Source organism: Columba livia, chromosome 3, assembly GCF_036013475.1.
Source record: "Columba livia isolate bColLiv1 breed racing homer chromosome 3, bColLiv1.pat.W.v2, whole genome shotgun sequence".
Taxonomy (NCBI): Eukaryota; Metazoa; Chordata; class Aves; order Columbiformes; family Columbidae; genus Columba; species Columba livia.
In genome coordinates this window covers 115,761,075-115,780,219 of record NC_088604.1, presented here as the reverse complement: position 1 = coordinate 115,780,219, position 19,145 = coordinate 115,761,075, and the positions used below count along the sequence as shown (strand labels likewise).

At 40.3% G+C, this 19,145-nt stretch overlaps 1 protein-coding gene across 3 annotated transcripts in view; it reads left to right on the top strand.

Annotated features, from left to right (window-relative positions):
- Positions 1-16,785, top strand: part of SPTLC3 (serine palmitoyltransferase long chain base subunit 3) — a 191,115-nt gene extending 174,330 nt beyond the window's left edge. For all 3 annotated transcript variants that reach the window (XM_065059889.1, XM_065059891.1, XM_065059888.1), the window contains 3 exons: positions 11,398-11,533; positions 12,507-12,636; positions 14,978-16,785. In XM_065059889.1, coding sequence (XP_064915961.1) covers positions 11,398-11,533; positions 12,507-12,636; positions 14,978-15,091 — 380 coding nt within the window. In that variant the 3' untranslated portion in view covers positions 15,092-16,785. The remainder of the gene's footprint in view (positions 1-11,397; positions 11,534-12,506; positions 12,637-14,977) is intronic.
- The last annotated feature ends 2,360 nt before the right edge of the window (positions 16,786-19,145 follow it).

Genomic DNA, 19,145 nt, shown 5'->3' with positions numbered 1-19,145 from the left:
AAAAGGAGGGAAAGAGAATCCAGCCCCAGTGCCAAATTCTGCTGAGTACAATAACAAAGTACAGCAAAACTCCAGTGCGATGTGTAGCCGATGAGGAAACGATGCTTTTGTCATTTTGGCAGAGAAGTCAGAGTGTAACAACCCTTTCCAACTTGAAATTTGAAAGGTCAAGGTTGTGGATGCTGATCCCTGCATCCTGTTCAATCTATGAGACCAGATCTGACAGGTTTCTCCTACCTTGAGGACTGTGCATGCAGCCTGTCCTGCGGAGCAGCTCCCTGCACTAGTAATCGGCAATGCCATCAGAGGGCGGCCTTACACCGAGCCTTCATCTCTCTGAGATGCCGGGTGTAAAACATTCAACACACAGAGCATTTCCAAACCTTCAAAGCCTCTTAAAATGATCTTCAGCTAGCGTGATTCCGCATGCAGTTCAGTGCAGGCTAATAGCAGAACTTGGTTCAAGACGGAATTTTTTTGAGATGTGCGTGTCTGTCTTAGGGCTAAGACTTTGCAGCATTTTCTCTTTCAGAAGCAGTGTTCTTTAATGACACAGTGTCTGTATTTCTCCACAAAATAAGTGCTTATTAAGGCTTCTGCAAATCCTTTGTGAAATAAATGAGTGTTCTGTCAGGTTTTTAAAAATTTGTCTTGTAATACAAAATGCAAATGAATAGAAAAACAGATTAATAAATCATATATCACAGCTTAGGGTATTGCACAAAGGCCAGCAAACTGGCTATGATGTGTAAAAATGTTTCTTGTCCTTCTGAGCCAGACTCATTATTTTAGTCTATTGGTTTTTCTTTCATGTGGGCCTCCCTTCATTAGGCTGTCTTGTGACTACAAAAAAAAACGCAACCCAAAACACAGGAAAAAATGTGATGCTGGACCACACTACAATGCTGCTTTGGCATCAGAGAGAGGAAGGTGGTGGCTTAGAAAGGAGGGAGGAACAGAAGGAAGAAAGCGCTGTCTCTTCTTAGATATTATTGTTTCCAAGAACAACAGCGGCCTTGGCTGAGTTCTTTGGGTCTGCTGTCATAGCAAATGGTGAATGCTGCATGTGAGCCGTCCTTGTGAGAGCATAGCGGTGTTGCAGGGACACCTGGCAGAGAAGTTTCAAGTGAACCAGAGTTGCCACAGGGTATATGGACCCTTTGTTCTCTGGAAGTCTGCTAAATCAATAAAAGGAGTTTATTTTGCACTTTATTTCAAATGGCATTCTCTTCCTATAGGGTGGTTTGGGGAATCCTTCATAAGGAGATCTCCACTGATGGCTTGTCCTCCAGAGGACATTTCTGTAGGGGAGGGAGCCTTGCGAAAAACACTGGAATGTTTTGGAAAATAATTAAATTAGTGTTTGCTAAAAAGTTCCATGTTAACTAGTGGGTGCTTCTTGAAAAGAGTATGAAATACTGGAATGATGAATGTGTTAACCCAGCTTTTTCTTACGTCTGAACTTCATAACTCACTCCTCAATAGATTAATTGAAAACTAAGGTAAGGAAGACTGATTTGGTCATTTAAATTGCTGCTCTGAAAACTCTTTGTTCTATATTTTTTAGCACTTCATACAGTCATCTTCTATACTTTCCCAGATATTGTGCTTTTATATTCCCTGCAATTTCTTGCTAGTTATTTTCTACTAATTTGTTAAGCAGCTGATGCAGAAAAGAGTAGCATAGGTGGAATTATATAGTAGATAATACCAGAGGCCAGAAATGCAGTGAATACTGCTTGTGTTTATCCTGGTATGTATCCAAAGGGTCGATCTCACATATTTTCTTCCTTTATTTTCAATTAATAAGAATACGGTAGTTTGGAAAGGAATCAAGGTGTGCATTTCCAAGAAAGGATCAGTATATGGGATGGCTGACTGCAGTATATGAATACATGTGTGTGAAGACAGTGGGTACAGTTTAATTAGAAGGAAGCTACAGGTAACAGTTTAAAAGTAATACTATGAAACCTAAACTATGTAGCTGGAAATCATCCACAACAGGTGTCTGTCTCAGGCTTCAATTTTTTCATATCAACAAAAAAGATTCAGTCCTTCCTCAGAAGAAAGCTAGATATACATATGGGGTTTTCATAATCTAGGGGGAAAAAGTAATCTTTTTTTCCCTGAAGAGGTTCAGTTTCTCCAGACTTTGGGATGCGATAGCCAAGCTTATAATTTTTGCCATGTCTGTGAACTACCATCTAAGTCTTGTGATGTTACAAGTCTCCATAAAAATCTTTACTTGAATGAAGAGTGATGTATTTCAAGATCCACTGAATGAAGGAATATCTTTCAGCTTAGTGTGGGGGGCCTGAACAGAGCATCCCCCACCCACAGCCTGGGCACCTGTGTCCATCCTGCCCCATCAGGCACTTTGGGAAGCGAGACAGGAAGATTAGAGAGAGAAGACACTCTGTCGAGCAAAGGAGACACAACAGGGATCAGGTAACACGTTGGGTGATAAGGATGGAGGCTAGGACTAAAATGAGATGCTGAGAAGATGGGCTGGAGAGGCCGTGAACAAAAAGGCCTACAGAAAGTACTACAGCAAACACAGGACCCTCCAAACGGGTGCTTGTACCTCAGGTGTTCCTTGTTCTTCTCTGGCCAGCAAACTTCTAAGTGCACTTATAAGATGTGTGCTCACCTTCCTTTGCAGCAGGAGACTCCAGTTTGGATGTGGATGTTCTCATTTTAAAAGGCTTGCACTGACATAAGTACAAAGACATAGAGTAGACATGGTATCTCCCACAGAAACCATCTAGAAATGTATGGGTGTGTCCCATATCAGTATTCGTGATCATTGTGAGACATTACTGTCATGATAACATGACTGGCAAGAATATTCCAGAGCCCACAGCCAGCTATTACAGTTTCCTTCTTTTGCCATGTTTTCTGCTGTGACTTGAGGAAATGAAGCACAAGAAATACTGAATTAGGAGAAGATAGTCGTTCCCTCAAAATTGATAATGTGCGGTTGTTCCTGCCTGGGATAGAGGGGTAGGCTGGGGTCACTATGACCAAGTCCTTCGTTTCTTGAGTGACTTGTATCAAAAGAGTCAGAGCATGACAACAAAAATTGAAAATGTATTTCTATTTTCATGTAAAATCATATTTTTAGTAGAGCACAAGTCCTGGTGTTTTTCAGTGCCATGTTTTAAAGGACTCTTTGAAGATTTACAGCTTGTAGAACAAGACACTTTTATTCTTGGTACCACAATGTCATTGATACTATCATAGTTCCTATACTAGAGCTGTTCAAAAGCATATGAACTTCTGGCAGCTGTATTTCCTTTAATAATGACATAAGGCAGCAAGTTCCACAGTTCAGTTAATACAGTCTAAAAAAAAAATATCATTTTATCCATCTTAAGCCTTTGTGGCCTTTTCATCTCAAATGTGTCTCTCCTCATTTATTAGGAGATACAGGAAGCAGAAGTTCCCATGGCATTTACTCTTTATAATTGATACTATAGATATTCTTTGTATGTTCTCCTCGTGGCTTCTCATTACACGGCTGGAGATACCTCAGGAAACTCAGCAGCTGCCTTAGTGGTTTTATCCCCATGATGAGACTGTAGTTGACTCAGGGTGTTTGGACCCTGTGCAGATTTTTCAAGTACACTTACTTGCATGCAACACAGCCCCTCCAGCTGTGACCTCAGACCTTTTTTTTCCCCTTTCTGCCTGAGAATACCAAAAGCACATTTTTACACTTAAATTTGATAGGTAAAAAAACAGAACCACTAAGCAGACAGAGTTAAGACTGCTAGAAGATCTGAAGCAATTTTCTTGATGACTAATAATAAATTATAGAGGTGTAAAAAGCAAATTGCGGCATTTGCAAAGGCATCATTTTTCTGTTTAATGCATGACAAACTACAATTCACCAACAGCAATAGGCATTTTTCATATGTTTTTATGGGACATTGAAAAATCTAAAGCCCTATCCTCATGAATCTGCTGTCCTTGTTATGTTAAAAGATAACTTTGAGTTCTTGTATTTGAGCTCATTTGGATTTGCGAGAAGCTGCAGAACTCTGCTTTCTGTTTTGGCTTAGCATTAAAAAGATCTGTTTTTTTAAAAAGGTTCCTTTTTAAAACATTTCCATCTGCCTTAGATTTTTTGTATAACTGGAGGACTAGCTTCTTAAAATGCTCAGTTTCCAATATTTTCCTCTGCTATCTGTGCTCAGCAATCTTTTGAAGACATTTTGCTTTGCGTGTCGGGTTCCTTTGTAAATTCAAAAACCTTAGGGTTTTGCGCCTCTAAGACCTGGCATAACCCAGCACTGGTGTCATCCTTTTTGCCTTTCACCCTCTGCCTGTCCCCTTCTTTGTGCCCCTTTTCCTCGTGCCAGCATTAGGGTTCATGCAGCCACGCGATGAACTGAATCAGAGAACTGATCTAGTTGAAAAAGAACCAACCCTCCCACAAATGGTTTAGCCTACAGCCAAACTGGTTCCTGGAGCCAATCTACCATATGGCTCCATGAATCCCAGCGCCAGGACTTGAGCAGCTGGAGCTGAATGGAACAATCCCTTTTGCAGCAAAATAAATCTGTGCCAGACTGAACTGATCATGAAACTCATGAACTGATCATGGCTGTAAGTTTTAGTGCCGTGAGCTGCTCAGTGCTGGACCCCTTGAACCTGCTCAAAACAGCTTACAGAATCAGTCACACTAAAGCATGCCTTTTTCCTGTTCCCTCTCAAATTTTCATTTTGCTTCATTTTGAGGTGATTGCTTCTCTCGGGTCCTCATCAAGCAGAATGCTTGAACTCTGGCTTAATTTTAAGTAAGTTAATATTCCCAATAAGTATATGCTTACATTTAAAGTGCTCAAGTAAATTATTCCCCGTGTGCGCAGAATTGACTACATGACTAGGGCTCCCAGCTGCTATGATGGTGAAGATCCTAATGATGATAATGTGCTGTCACAATTATTATTTGTCTGAGCTCAACATCACAGATGTTTTCCCTGCAGTGGATGATGAAACAGAGCTAAATTCTGCCATCTTTACTCAAAATGAGTGAGACACTGTTCCAGTGGAGTCACCTGCCATGGGGTTCACCTCCAAAAGGGAGCCAAATGTATCTGTGGAGGGTCAGTTGATCTGAACAAGCAGGGGTTTTGGAGTAAGAGTTTTTGCAGTGATTTACAAGAGCTCGGGGGATTGACCAAATTCTCCCTCGTATTAAGTCACTTTTTCCATATTCATAGTTACACCAGTGCTGTAGTCCTCTAGCAGACCCTACCCGTAGATTGGTGTCCCATGGATTCACACATAATTATTAACTGCATGCAGAGGAGGGATGCGATCAGGCTTGGATGTGACTCATAGCCTGTCCCCCAGCAGAGAAAACTCCGCTTTCCCCAGGGACAGCAACATGCAGCTCTGTGACAGTCACCTTTTAAGGGTGTCTTTGCTGCTGGGGTAGACCATGAGGATCCCTCCTCCGTTCCAGATGCCGCTGCTCAAGGAATCCAGTGCTGTTACCAGCCCGAGGAGCACAAAGGAGAGAAGTGCCTTTTCTAACGGCGTTTAGATCACTGGCATTTCAGGAACACCTAATGTGATACAGATGGAGTGTGTTGCGCACTGGCTGGCTTTCAGCTGGGGGACTGACGGGCTTTGTGATTAATCACCTGTGCTGGGAGGAAAAAAGGCTCAGCCAAGGCCGGCTGCTCTGTCCCTGCTTTTGTGGGGGACACTGAACGCTTACGTTACGTATCTGAATACAGATAAGGTGCTGGGTAAGCGTAGTTGACTTATTTGAGAAATAAGTTGAAATTTTGTACAACTTCTCTCTCCCCTTTCTGCTTCAGCTGAAATTGCCACTTTTTCTTCCCTTAATCTGCTCTGGAAAGTGTTCACAGTTAAAATTGAACTGACTAAATAAGCCCTTAAGGACTTATTTAGCAGCTGAATTAAGTTGAAATTACTAGCCTTCTAGCTGGCATTAGATTGTAGAAGAAAACGTCTTCGCTTCTCCCCAGTTCATAACAAAGTTGGGTTTTTTAATAAATATTTTTTATCTGAGAACATATTTCCTTTAGGCACCCCAGTTTTATAGCATTCTATTTGTGATTTAATGCACATGGAGGTACATGTGTGTTACTCTTATAATGGAACCAGAGGAAAAAAAGAAAATGTATCCATCTGCAACAGTTTAGTGGGGAAGAGCTATTGTTTTCCAATTTTTTTTCAGCCTATGAAAGTTTCCTTGTTACTATCTAGTTAGTAGAGGAGGGCAGGGAGTGGAGTTCTCCATCCAAGGAATACAGATTGGAGAAACGCACTGACACCGGCATGGAAAAGTTTGATTGTGTAACTAATTATCTTGAAAGGCCCTATGAAACAACAGCTGGAGAAGATTAAAGCAGGTGGATTTGTGTCTTGAAGAGTCCAGCGCATACCAAAAAAAGTACGGCGTGAGATTATCTTTCCTGGAGCGGATTCAGGAAAAAGAGCTCTCCTTCAGTTAAAATACACCTGAGATCTTGATATGAAAGGCTACAGGTTGCTTATTCCTGTTTTCACTATACTGAGTCAGAATTTCCAAGGGTAGAAGCCTACAGGAAGAGTTCAAAGGGGGAATGTTAGTGCAGGAGTTGAAGGCAGCCGGCTTCTCTGCTCGTTAAAATCCTGCAGGAGTGAAAAGCAGACATCTCTAGGAGAGGAAAACAAGCTTGTGTTTCAGAGAGCTGATGGCTTTACTACCTATTTCACTGCCAGGATAAGGTCCTCAGCTGACATAAATAGCAAAGCTCTATTGAAGTGTGTGGAGCTGGGTAACATCCACCTGAGATCCGGTCCTCAGAGGTGTCGTCAGGTGCCTTCCCGCTTCCAAACCCCAGAGCAGCTCGTCACCAAAAGCAAGTCTGACCTGTGACAAAGCATCTACCAAGGCTGTTACTCCAAGTAGCTCTCTATTAAAAAGCTTGCTGCTTCAAAGAAATTACACGCAAGCCACTGTCTTATAGTTTCTTTCGCTCTTGCTTTCACTTTGTATTTTTCCTTAACCTAACCATATTAATTTTACACTATAAAGCCTTCTAAAAGCCTGCAGAAAATTACAAGCTGAAACTGGCAATACACAATAATGCATGTAAAATAAAAATATAATCAGCATTTTTCCCAGAATTGCCAACAGCTTAGAGATTTGCAGGAAACCAAATATTTTAAAAGTGGTGCAACAAATGTAAACTCTAAATTTGCCAGCAGTAGGTGGATTGCAGATGCAGTAAATCTGTTTTTGTTGTGCTATCCAGGTCATTAATCCTGTATTTCAACAAAATCCCAGTTAACTGGCTGTGTATCACTATGTTTCAAGCAGTGTGAAGATAACTTGTGAAATTCAAGTATCCTTTATCACTCATTTTTCTCTCTTTCTGTCCCTTCTTAATTCAGCTGGTAAAAAGATGTAGAGCTCTTAATAAGATCATGCTCAACCTTAGTTGAAAACTCTGGGGCTTTAGTGGGTTTAGTTTTAATTAGCTAAGGGTCAGTTTTCCCTGTCCAGGCTGTTTTCTCCAAACATATGCTGTGTTGTGGTTCACATGGTTTATGGAATATAATTATCTGGATATCCTGCATGCTGTGCTATAAGCTATTTGCGTATACTGTAAATCCTCAAGGATTTTGCAAATGAAGAATTTTTGGATAAATACATTAACTGTCTAAGGACCTAATCCTCTAATTAGTGCTGCGCAGTCAAATTCTTACATTCAAATAGATGCAGCTATATCATTTTAGCTCAAGGGTTCAACTCTTCAGATTTTTCACTCAATAAATAATAGAGGATATAAGATCCCAGCCTCAAGAGTCAAAGAAAACAGTTTTTAAATGCAATGTCTTGGATGAACGTAAAGCAGTGGAATTTGGACTAAGATCTGATTCTAAACTGAATTCATCAGTCTTACACTGATTTAATCTGCAGTGTGGGGGGAAAACTGGGCCAATGAGACCAAAATAAACATTTTGCTCAGATTTGCCTTCTTATCTGACATCGGAGGGTCCCATAAAGAAACTAAAAAGAACATTGAAATACAGTTACAAACTTAAAGATTTTTATTGCTCTTAACAGGACAGCATATAAGATGGCTCTGTATCTGATGTCCGTATGTGGTCTTTGACCACAAAATTTAACATGAGAAACAAAAGTGTTGACATTTGGTAAAGAAATAAGGTTCCTCCCAGCCACCCACCCACAAATACAGTGTGTGTAGCAATCGTCTCCTAATGTGCCTTTTTTTCCCTCCAGATATATGTCAGTGCTCTGATCTTTTATTTGGCTCTTCAGTGCATCCCTGCAAATGAAATTACTATCCGAGGATGTTGCTAAAACATTCGAGTGGCTCTTTTGCATCAGCGCTGGCTGGAAATGAGTTTCATAGGGAGTCTCGAAAGGGGATCCATCCCATCACAAACTGGCTGAGAATATAGATTTAGCGAGGAAAGACTGGAGGAGACATTTGATTTGTGAAGGAGTTACCCTAAACTCCTCTTTCAGCCCTAAATTGCTGGTTTTCCCCTCTTGCTTTGGAATCTAAATTCCTGGTACTCATAATAAGAAAGAGACGAACTGATCAATGCGCATATGGTTCGATAAATACCGACCAGCCTGGAGTCTTGCGTGGCTGAGACTTTGTTTCCAGCTCTGTGGTAAACAGCTGAATAGAAAGGACAAGGCAGCAAGTCTTAAGCTGCACTCGCCAAGAACATCTGCATTTAGGAAAACTCTCCTTAATTGAAAATCTAGTAGTTTCAAATGCTGCAGACTGAAAGTTTGGAAACTAGCTCAGGGGCTGCTAAGCTAGCAAGAAGCAGCAGTGGTTTTGAACCCCTAGTTCAGGTTACTCTCCCACCCTCCTCCTTGTAATTTGGGCATTCAGGAGGCGCTAATAACATCTTTACAAATTCTAACAAGGGAAAACTCTCTCTCTTTAGACTTCAGACACATTATTCTGCGGTTCTTCTCTAATTCCCTTTCCTTGCCATCTCCCCTGCCCCCATTTCTCCTCCTCCTCTTCCAATATTTCCTCCTGGCTCTTTGAGATCTACTACACCAAAAATATTTTTGGAAATACCACAGACTATTGTTTTTATTAGTGACTGGAAAGCTTTGTACTAGGATGCTTTTGTGTTTCATTTGTTTTCCTTGCTCTGGCACAGCTGTTTTTGTTTTAGCTGCATTAGAGAGATGGTTAAACTATTTGTGGCCTTTTCTAACCCAGCAGATCTCTTCCACTGAACACTTTAAACTGAATGACTGAAGCAGTAACTAACAGGTTGTCTGTGTGGGCAGTTTTGTGCATAAAGTTACAAATACACTGGTTTTATGAGATCTTTTAATTTGTTCAGCAAAACACTGATCACTGTAAAGCAAGTCCCAGTTTCCCTATAAATTTCCCAGCCAGGACACTGACAGAACCTTGACTTGGGAAGATACAGACCAGATGAAGCAGTAGATCTTGTTCAAACTGACGCGCGCTCAGAAATGATGAATGGAAAAGAGGTTTATGTAGGTGGGGTGGTCCCCACCTTAGCCAAGAGGGAATAGGAAGAAAAGCCATGGCAGGTGGCGGGGTGGAGTGTGATCTGAGGACAAATCTGCCGAAGGTGATATGTAGCAGCTATGAGCGTCTACCTGGCCACTGTGGTTACAAGGAGGAATATGGGGAATTGAGAAACAGGCATCCAGTCAGAGAAGGTGACAGCAGAAAGCGGTTATCGAAGAATGAAGTGAACAGAAAGTAAAGCAAAATGGAGAAGTAAATGGAGAGTGGAAACATAATACGTCTGTGCAGAGGCACCTTAAAAGCAAAGGGAAAAGGAGGAAATTAGTTGAACTGGGGGCTTCAACGTTCGTGTCTGTTGACATAATGTGATGTTGAAAGTATGGGCTGATGAACATGAGGAAAATGAAAGATAAAAGTGAAGCTGGGGTATGTCCTGCTAAATCCCACTCTTACCATGTGTTCCCACCACCTCTGCTGGGCAGGCACGAGCAGCTGCACAGCACTGAGATTTAGAGAGTCGCTCTGTTTGATGTTGGTTTGGCAGTTTTCCTTCTGGTAAGGTCAGGCAGACGATGGACCTGGCTTGATTCATGATGTGGCTGTATGAGCCTGGGACTGGTACTGGGGAGGTGGTGAGAAAGAGCAGGTGTGGGTATGGGGTAGGTGGCACCATTGCTGTCAGCACCTTACAGCACTGGAAGAGCAACGCATATATCAGCCCACTGATGAAATATAACACAGGTAGAGCAGGGAAAGGACATACCGTATCTCCTACCTACCCAAATGATGAGTGTGGCTCTTCCCTCGTGTATGCCGTGGGCAAGCAAGCAACTGCGCTTGTCAAAAAATCACCTCCTTAGTGACGCTTCAAAAGAAAAGGCTGAGCTGACTTTTCAAGCGCATTTTTTCCTCTGCCTTTTTTGTTTTTCTTTTCTTTTTGTCTTTTTCCTTCGTTAAAAATAATTGTTTTGAACTCTTCTGTCAGTTTTGGTGGGGGACACATCAGTGAATTAATGACTGAATGAGGCCACGGACAATACAGAGAATGAAACTTGTGTCTGAAAGTCTTGAATGACCCAAGTCTGTTGTTAAATGATGATATTGAGGTAATAATAGCAAGAGGACAGAGAAACTGAGCAGAACTCAGCAAGGGATTACATATGTAGGTACATATTAAGAGTAGCCGGAATTATGCTGAGTGTTGGTAAGAAACTATAGAAGATCAGACCTTGTGTGATAACAAAGTTTTCTGTCTAAAAAATTGCAACAAAAGCATCAATTTGAGCTGACCCAAAATGCAATATTTTCTACTTCAAGCTTTATCGCAGTCACAGAATTTTAAAAAAAAAGTTTATGCATAGAACTAGCTGAGATATAAGAGGGCTGCTGTGGAATAATGTTAGGTAGAAAAGAAATGCATATACTGACATCTGTATCAATGTCTGTAGATGTTGGTTGTTTTCCTTTATACTGGATTATGTTGAGAAACAACGTACTGTATTTACATGTCCTCTGTCTATAGAGACATATAACTACGTCTATATAGGTGTATGTCATTCAGTAGGCTTTATTCAGTGCAGTACAGGAAAGGGAATTGTTTACCTATCTCTTCACAGGAGACTTTCTGTTTCTGCCAGTGGGAAGGTACCTCACCAGTACATGAATATCCGTCATCTGTCCTGTAGCACCATAATAATCAATGTAGTTTCATTTAGCTCGTTCCATGTTTTTCTGTTGAACCAAGTAGCAATATATACATTTCAGCCAAACTTTTTTTGAACTGTTACCCACAGCCCTGTTTCTTACCTGTTACTAAACTCCAGTTAAGATCTTTGGACTGACCGTTCTCCTGACCGACTCGTTTCAGGGCTCCAAAGAGTGCGCCAGCTGGGGAGAAACACAAGATACTTCAGACGAAGACTGCATGAAATGGGCTTCATCATTTATGGCAATGATGATTCTCCTGTTGTCCCCTTACTCCTTTATATGCCTGGTAAGATAGGGTAAGTACTGGAAAAAAAACTGTTGGCAAAGCAAACACTATTCAAGTTCATAGGTTATTTGGTACACATTATGAAAAATGTAGTTATGTGTGGTAGATGCTTCAGAAAAGAAACATACACTATTAGGTGAATTCATAATTTAGTTATGTTCTTTTTTAAATATGGTCCTAGACTTAATTTAGAGCTGTTCTGGTATTTAAATTTTTAAATATTTCTCTTATCCTTTTTCAATTGACTCTGGAATAACACTTTTGATAGCGTTTTGAATTTGGATTTTTTAATTTCTAATCATTAAAAGAGACATACTGCCTTTGATGTGTGAATTGTTTTGGATGAGTATTCTTTTTCCCCATCTGATCTTTGAACAGTCTTTCCATGTTTTACCATTCACTACCTATTAAGCATCACTTGTGCACTGACTTGGACACACAGACCAGAAGTCAGTAGTAGCATAAGGTAAGGGTTGAGCACTAAGGAGTATTTGCAAGTAGCGCAGGGTGGTTATGTGCTCTAAGTGTAGAACATACCACACAAAAGGTTCCTATACTGGCAGAGTAATTGTGAGAGCAAAAAAACCATCACACAAGTTGTTGTATTCCTGCTGACGTGCAGCCCTCATACCTTCCACAGCCCAACTTCTTCCATGCTTAGGGATTGTGAATGCCCACATGTTTTGATTTGCACTCAAAACCTTTCATTGACATAAGTGATTCATGTCTATTCTACAATGCTTTCTCTGCCATCACACTTCTAGTATTTGACACCCACTTGGCTTCATGAGCTGTGAAGCAGCAAATAATCTCAGTCCTACTGGTAAAATTCTGGCTCTTATTGAATTCAATGGGAATATTACTATCCACTTCAATTGAAGACAGGATTTTACCCATTGTTTTATTGTACTTGAATGTTTTCTCTCTGTGGTCAGTTTATTGGAGATAATTTAGTTTTGTTTTCCTTCTTCTTCTCTCCTTAGGGCTTTTGCAAGACGCATGTTAGAAAAAAATATTGGGGTAGTTGTGGTTGGGTTTCCAGCTACTCCTATCACAGAATCCCGAGCTCGGTTTTGTGTGTCAGCTGCGCATACACGGGAGATGTTAGACACGGTAAGCACAGCAGATGTCCTGCTGAAATTAACTGCAGATGCAAAGGAGGTTGGGAGAAGCTGTGTGTCTGATACTTTGAATCTCAGTAATTCATTTTTCCTTTTCTTATTTTTTTTTTCTGGCCTTGTCACTTGATCTTTAAAGGCATTTTAGCCTTACATATTTTATTTTAAAAAATAAATAATGGGACAGTTAACTTATTATGTTCTTCTATTTCTAATAATAACCAAATCTGTCATAACTAATAAAGATCCATATGAAGACTACAGCAAGACAAAATTTAGATGCTAGGTCAAAACTGTCAGAGTAGGAAACCTGAAATGAGGTGGAAATAATTGAAAATCAAGTTTTTAATGCCCTTATTTTCATTCGATATTTCCACCTGTTTCTTGAATTGCAGAGTATATGGGATGGCCTTGGGGATACAGGTGGAAATAGCAAATTGTATTGGGAACTGTTTGAACCTGATGAAGTTTCATTGGTGCTGTCTGGCCTGTCTCAGTTTTTTATCTTTCTCTGATATCAGAAATACTGTTCAGAGTATGTTGAGACTTCCATCTTAATCCTCTATATCCAACGCAGTCAAAAATGTGTTTAAAATAAACTCCTTGAAATATTCCATCTCCCTTTCTTGCCGAAGGTGTATTTGGCCCGGCTTGACAAATGTTGTCTCATTTTCAGAACAAGCCAAATTAGAGGCGTGAAACACAGAGGCTTAACAGTAAATTTTAGGCTTTCTTTTTCCTCTCTTTGCACAAGTATGATGGTCAAAGCAAAAAAACCATGATCGTGGAAGACGTTTGAGCATAAGATACCACTCCTTCGTGCAGCCAAGCACCTGCAGGGAGCCCCTGCTTCTCCATTTGTCTCCTGAGATTCCTGTGGGGCTTGAGGCCAGATCCTGTTCCCATGTCAGTGTAGACCCCTTGCAAACAGCGTTGGAAAATCTGTCTTGCATGTGTGCAGTGTGAAATTCCTGCTGCTCTTAAAGGTGCAGTAGTTTTTAACAAGGTATAACACTATAAAGATGATATTGCATAGAACATGGCATAGCTGCATACTTGTGCTGGACATCGTCAGCTTTTGCTGTTGGAGCAGATTTTAGTTTATTTACCTAGTAATAAATGATGATGTTGATCCAAAGATTAATCTCTTGAGGTTGCTGCTTTGATTTTCTTCCTCTCACCCACACCCAAATGTCAATGCCATTACATTTTTGGGCCATCATTGCATGTTCACTTCCTGCTACCTGCACTTTGCTGCTTCCTGGAACCAGTGAAGGTCCAAAAGGCTCTCCAGCCATCATTCTTGATGTGTCATTGCCTTTGAAAGTGGGAACATTGCCCTGGTACTTGTGGCATTCTTTACATGTCCTTACAGTATGGGGGAATGTAAATGTCCTGAGTTGAATTGCTTGCAGATGGAAAGTTTTTAGGACAAACACTTTGTGAATGTGCCTAAACACAGGTAACAAACACAACAAAAACTTTTCCCTTTGTCAAAATTAGTTTTGAATCTCAGCCTGGAACTAAAAAGAGGAACTGTCCACGAAAGGGCAAACTCCCAAGAATAACTTCCTTAGTGACCTTGAAGCAATCCCTATGCATAAAATATTACTAAATTACTCCTTTTTGTTCATGAGCTCATTTTAGTGGCTTAACAGGAACAGGCTCAAAATCAAAATTGCTGTTTTCTACTTTGATGCCAAAAGGTTGGCCGCTCTTGAATGTGGATTAGATGCTGCAAAACACTGAGCTGCTTCTCTATGGCACAGAGTTCCCTGGCTGCTTTTCCAGTCTACTGAGAGCTGGGGACATGGCATTACTGTATTCATGTATTATTAATTATGTCTGTGATAGTAATACAGGAAGATAAACGAATGCACTAAAAATATCATAAACTATTCTGACTCTGATCAGCACTGTGGGCTGAGTCCCATCAAAGAAAATGCAGTGGCAACTCCAGTCCTTGTGATCTGTAGGGAAATATTGAAGTAGTGCCTTACACATCCCTTTTGCACCAGCCAAGATAACTTTTATCTGGGTTATTATCTCCCTGTGCTTTTAGAAAATAAGAAATTCTTTTCATCTGTGCTCAATTAAAGTGTTTACTAATAAAATATAACCTACTGAAGGAGTGAATTCTGTTCTTGTAGATGCTGTTGTACATCTGCAACTGCATTGACGTTCACTACAGGAGAATGAAAGCAAAAATTTGCCATTTGCCTTTTAAACTTTCTTTAATTGATGCTTTTATCATCTTCTTGTTCTGCTGTAAAGTAGGGGTTACTAGACCTTCATTTATTTTCCAAGAGAATTGACACAGTGTAATGGTCTTGCAGGTTTTGAATGCTCTGGATGAATTGGGTGATTTTCTACATCTGAAATATTCCCGGTATTCCAAGTCATCTCATCCTGAACTGTATGAAGAAACTAGTCTTGAACTTGAAGATTAAGTTTTCCACCCATGAAGAGAACATTATGATGCTATGAAAGGGGGAAAACCCAAAAACATGAATGCATTTCTTCCCTTCTAAGGACAATTTTTGTTTCTGAGTTAATTGAAAGGAAGGGAAGCTCAAGTGTTGCATTTATTGTATCTAATTTCTGTATTCAAGAGACTGAAATATTGATACAGATTTGCCTCCCCAGGAGATCTGTCCTTCTTACGGTATTTTTGATGCAGAATGAATGCATCCATTGATCGACTTGCTAAGGTACAGCTTTTGTTATGTCCCCTTTCTATGAAGAGGCTTCAGATAGTCTTAATTGTGACTGAAATAATAAAGTTTAAAAACTTAATATATTCCAATGTAGTATGGTAATACAGCTGAACTTCATCAGTGAGATTGCTTTTATCTGTTAAAGAGCATAAATCAAGACATTGTGGACTGCTACAGAGGTATGAGCAGAAAGTAACCTTTTAAAGTTGTTTTATCATGCATTTCTCCAAGGATAGAAAATGTTGGAAGGCAGCTAATGCTGAGAACAAGAAAAGTAGCCTGATCAGATCATGTATTTCTGATAGCAGATTACAGTAAAGGGAAAATGCCTCTTTCCCTCCACCAACCCTTTCTTGGCCACTTCAATATACTATAAGCTTCATAATGTACAAAAATTTGGACTTAGACGCAAACAGAAATGCTTTTCTGCTAACGCGTTTAACCTACAGACTATCGCATCTTACCACAATGTAAGTTCTTCAGCAGGCTTGCTCCCTTTTTGTGTAGCAGTAGTAAATAATTTTAATAACCATTTAACTTCCCCATAAAAACCTTGATCAAAACAGTCAGATACTTGCAGTTCACAAACTGCAGATGACATTTATGGGCCCATTCCTAAGTTTCTTGAACTACTTATGGGTTTAATAAATTTACTAACAAGTACATAATGTTGAAGCTGTTAGTTATACAGAATATGAAGTTCAAGATACCATAAGCAGTTCTGCCACCTGTTAAATTGAAAACTACACCATTTCTAAATCTGCTGAAGTCACCCACTTAATAACATTTCTTGACATGTTCTTGTCTGTTTTATGCATGTCAGAGGTTGTTTTACTTGTCTAGTTGCAGACTTTTTGACTGGTTTGTTTTTCAAATAATTGATTATGTCATCTGAGGGGGAAGATGTCCTTGTCCCCTTTTCCACTGCCCAAGTGACAGATGCTCACAGACCCTTGAAGGAATTGTTACATCCAGCAGTTTTCCTGCAATGCCTGCAGCAGCATTATCGTCTGGCTTGTGTGGGCTGAGTTTCTTGAAGGAGACTGGAGGCTTTTTCCCTTTTTTGCAGTGTTGAAAAGCAGTTCTGCAGCTTTAAGAATGAACTCCAAACCATTCCACGCTATCAAATGTCATTGTAAACACATCAGATGAGAGATGTTTAGCTTTCTGTTGCACAGATGTACCACACTTTCATGTTCTCTTGAAAGCTGTGGTGTAAACTTAACCCACAGCTGCAATATTAGATTTAAGAACAGAACAATTAAATTGTGGAGTACCAATTACACTATATTACTCCCTGCTTGTTAAAGCAGCTTTCAGGATATAACAAGGCTGATAGGTTATGAGGGCCCATTTTTTGGTGGATTTTTGTTGTCGTTGTTGTTGTTCAAGTTAATAAAAATCCAGTGGTGCTATAACTTTAATAATTGATTACAACACATTTCATAATATCAAATGTCGGCTTCAGGAAACATATCAAGGGCTGTGGGAGGACTAAATGCTGTCACACGATTCTTCATTTTGCTAGAAGGACTTAAAAACAAATGCAGAGGCTCAGGGGAGCTCTGTTTGTGGATACTCACTGCATAAATATTAAAATACTCAAGCACAGGACAAGGAGAAATTAGGAAATGTGAAGTTTGTCTTTGCGTAACCTGGCAATTTGTGATGTACAGCTTTGTTACATGCAGGGTGAGCACACTTACTGTGAAGGAGATGGGCTGAGAAACTCCTGCAACCTGTTGCTCAAGGAAAAGTACTAAATTTGATATATTGCGTTTTGATCTCTATTGCCGAACATCTGTGGCCAGATCCTCAGCTGACTTCTGACCTTCCATCTTGGGGTATACGGCCATAGTTTATATTTCAGCAAACATTATTATACGTGCTGTTGCAGGCAACACGCTATTTCCCTCAAAGAGAGGCCTGAGATTGATTAAGTTACAGAACGATCACTTTTTGTCCCCCTATAGGGGAATGTTTTCTGTCTAAAGCCAAATTCTTCCTGCCCCCAGAACATTGCTCTCTCTCATATTAAGGAGACAGGACAGCTATTTTTCAGACGCTGTCAGTTGATTTATTATACGCTTTCTTCTGATTTCTTCCATCCCTTACACATAACAGAAAGTACAGGCTGACTATCCCTGGGCTTGGGGAACAGTTAGGGAGAAATCCCTGCTCCACTGATGCAACTTCAGACTTTTAGATTTTCTCCATGAGTCTTAGTTACGGTCTGGCATTGGCTCTGCCACCATCATCATTTCATTGTAGTTTTTCCAGATTTACATCAATTTTAATAGATTTAGAGTTGATCAGCGCTTGGAGAGTCTCTCTTACCCATCTTAAGAAAAAAACTGATGGAGTAGCTTAGTACGGAATTAGCACATCAAGCATAAGTGCCACATATTTCCTATAACACAGTCTATCTTCAGGCATGCATGTTCTTGGGAGATGAAGTTCTCTGTAACTGTTTTAGAAGGTTTTGAAGAAGAACTGCCTTCAATAAATAAAAATTGCTCAAGTTGTCATATTTTAATCCGATGGAAATGTAAGTACGAATACACTGACTTTGTGTTTGCAAGCTGCAATTCCAGCATCTCGTTGTCTTACATAAAATCTTGATTGACCTTCATGCTGTGGGAAGACACAAGAGCTGCCTGTTTGATGAAGTATCCAAATAGTTTGCCCTTTTCTGTACCTTTATCCCACCTCATCTCTTAGAAAGCCTTCATTTCCTGAGCTTACCGACCTTGTCAGGGTGGTTCCCTCATCCACTTCTCCTGCCTCTTTATATTGTTCTCTCTGCTCCGCTATTTTCTGTCCTCTGGGTCTAGGGGGAAGCTCCCTGTCAGCTGCGGAGGACCCGAAGTGTAACAGGTGGCTTTTTAGGCATTGCTTCACTCTTCGTGCTTTTCCTGGTATCCTCATCAGCTCTTGCAGACTTCAGTCTTTCCTTTTCAAATAAAAGTTCCCTACTAACAGCGCTAAGTTTCTAAGCTGAACTGAATCTGAACTGCCCAAGCTGCTGAACCAAGAATAAGCTTGATCTGTCACTCATGCAATTGTAGATCAGGTTAAATCTTGAAGTCAATATTGTTGGTTTAAAACTGTTGGTGTGAGGTGGGCTGCCTGCATTTATTTCAGAGAGGTTTGAATGCTGATGTCTCTGGACTATTTCACAGCCATTGCTCTTCACAGGGGACCAAGATATGGGAGTGGATTTACTTAAGGTAGGAATTCAACTTTCTTCTCCCTCTCCCCCCAAAAATTGTACTTGGTTGAAGGTGCCATCACATATTTCTCTGTCCTGCTGAGACAGGGAGCAAAATAATGAGGTAAGAAAAGCAATCCACACTAAAGCTGTTTATGTACTTTCTAGCCTGCTTAGAAATCCAATAGAGATTCTCTAATATATGATCTACTTTTTATTTGTGCATAAAGTTTAATTGTTCTTCAAATTAAAACACAGATCAGGGCCACACCACCATCTGAGTAATGGCAGATGTCATTCCAGTTTTGGCAGCTGAACGTTTGGGCCTCCAGATGCTTTTAAAAAAAAGTATCTAGATGTTTCCCTTATTTACTCTCACATCCAGTGTTGTCTGTGCTCACTGCAGACCAGTCACAAGATAATGAGAAATCTCACTCTATTCATTAGTGAGACAGAGCTTCAGACCTGTCAGGATGATCCCAAAACCACCACAAAGTGACCACACAAAATAATAATTCAGGACAGGAGTCTGGGGTCTGAATCAGACTGGTTACTCAGCAGTTACCTAAGAGATGA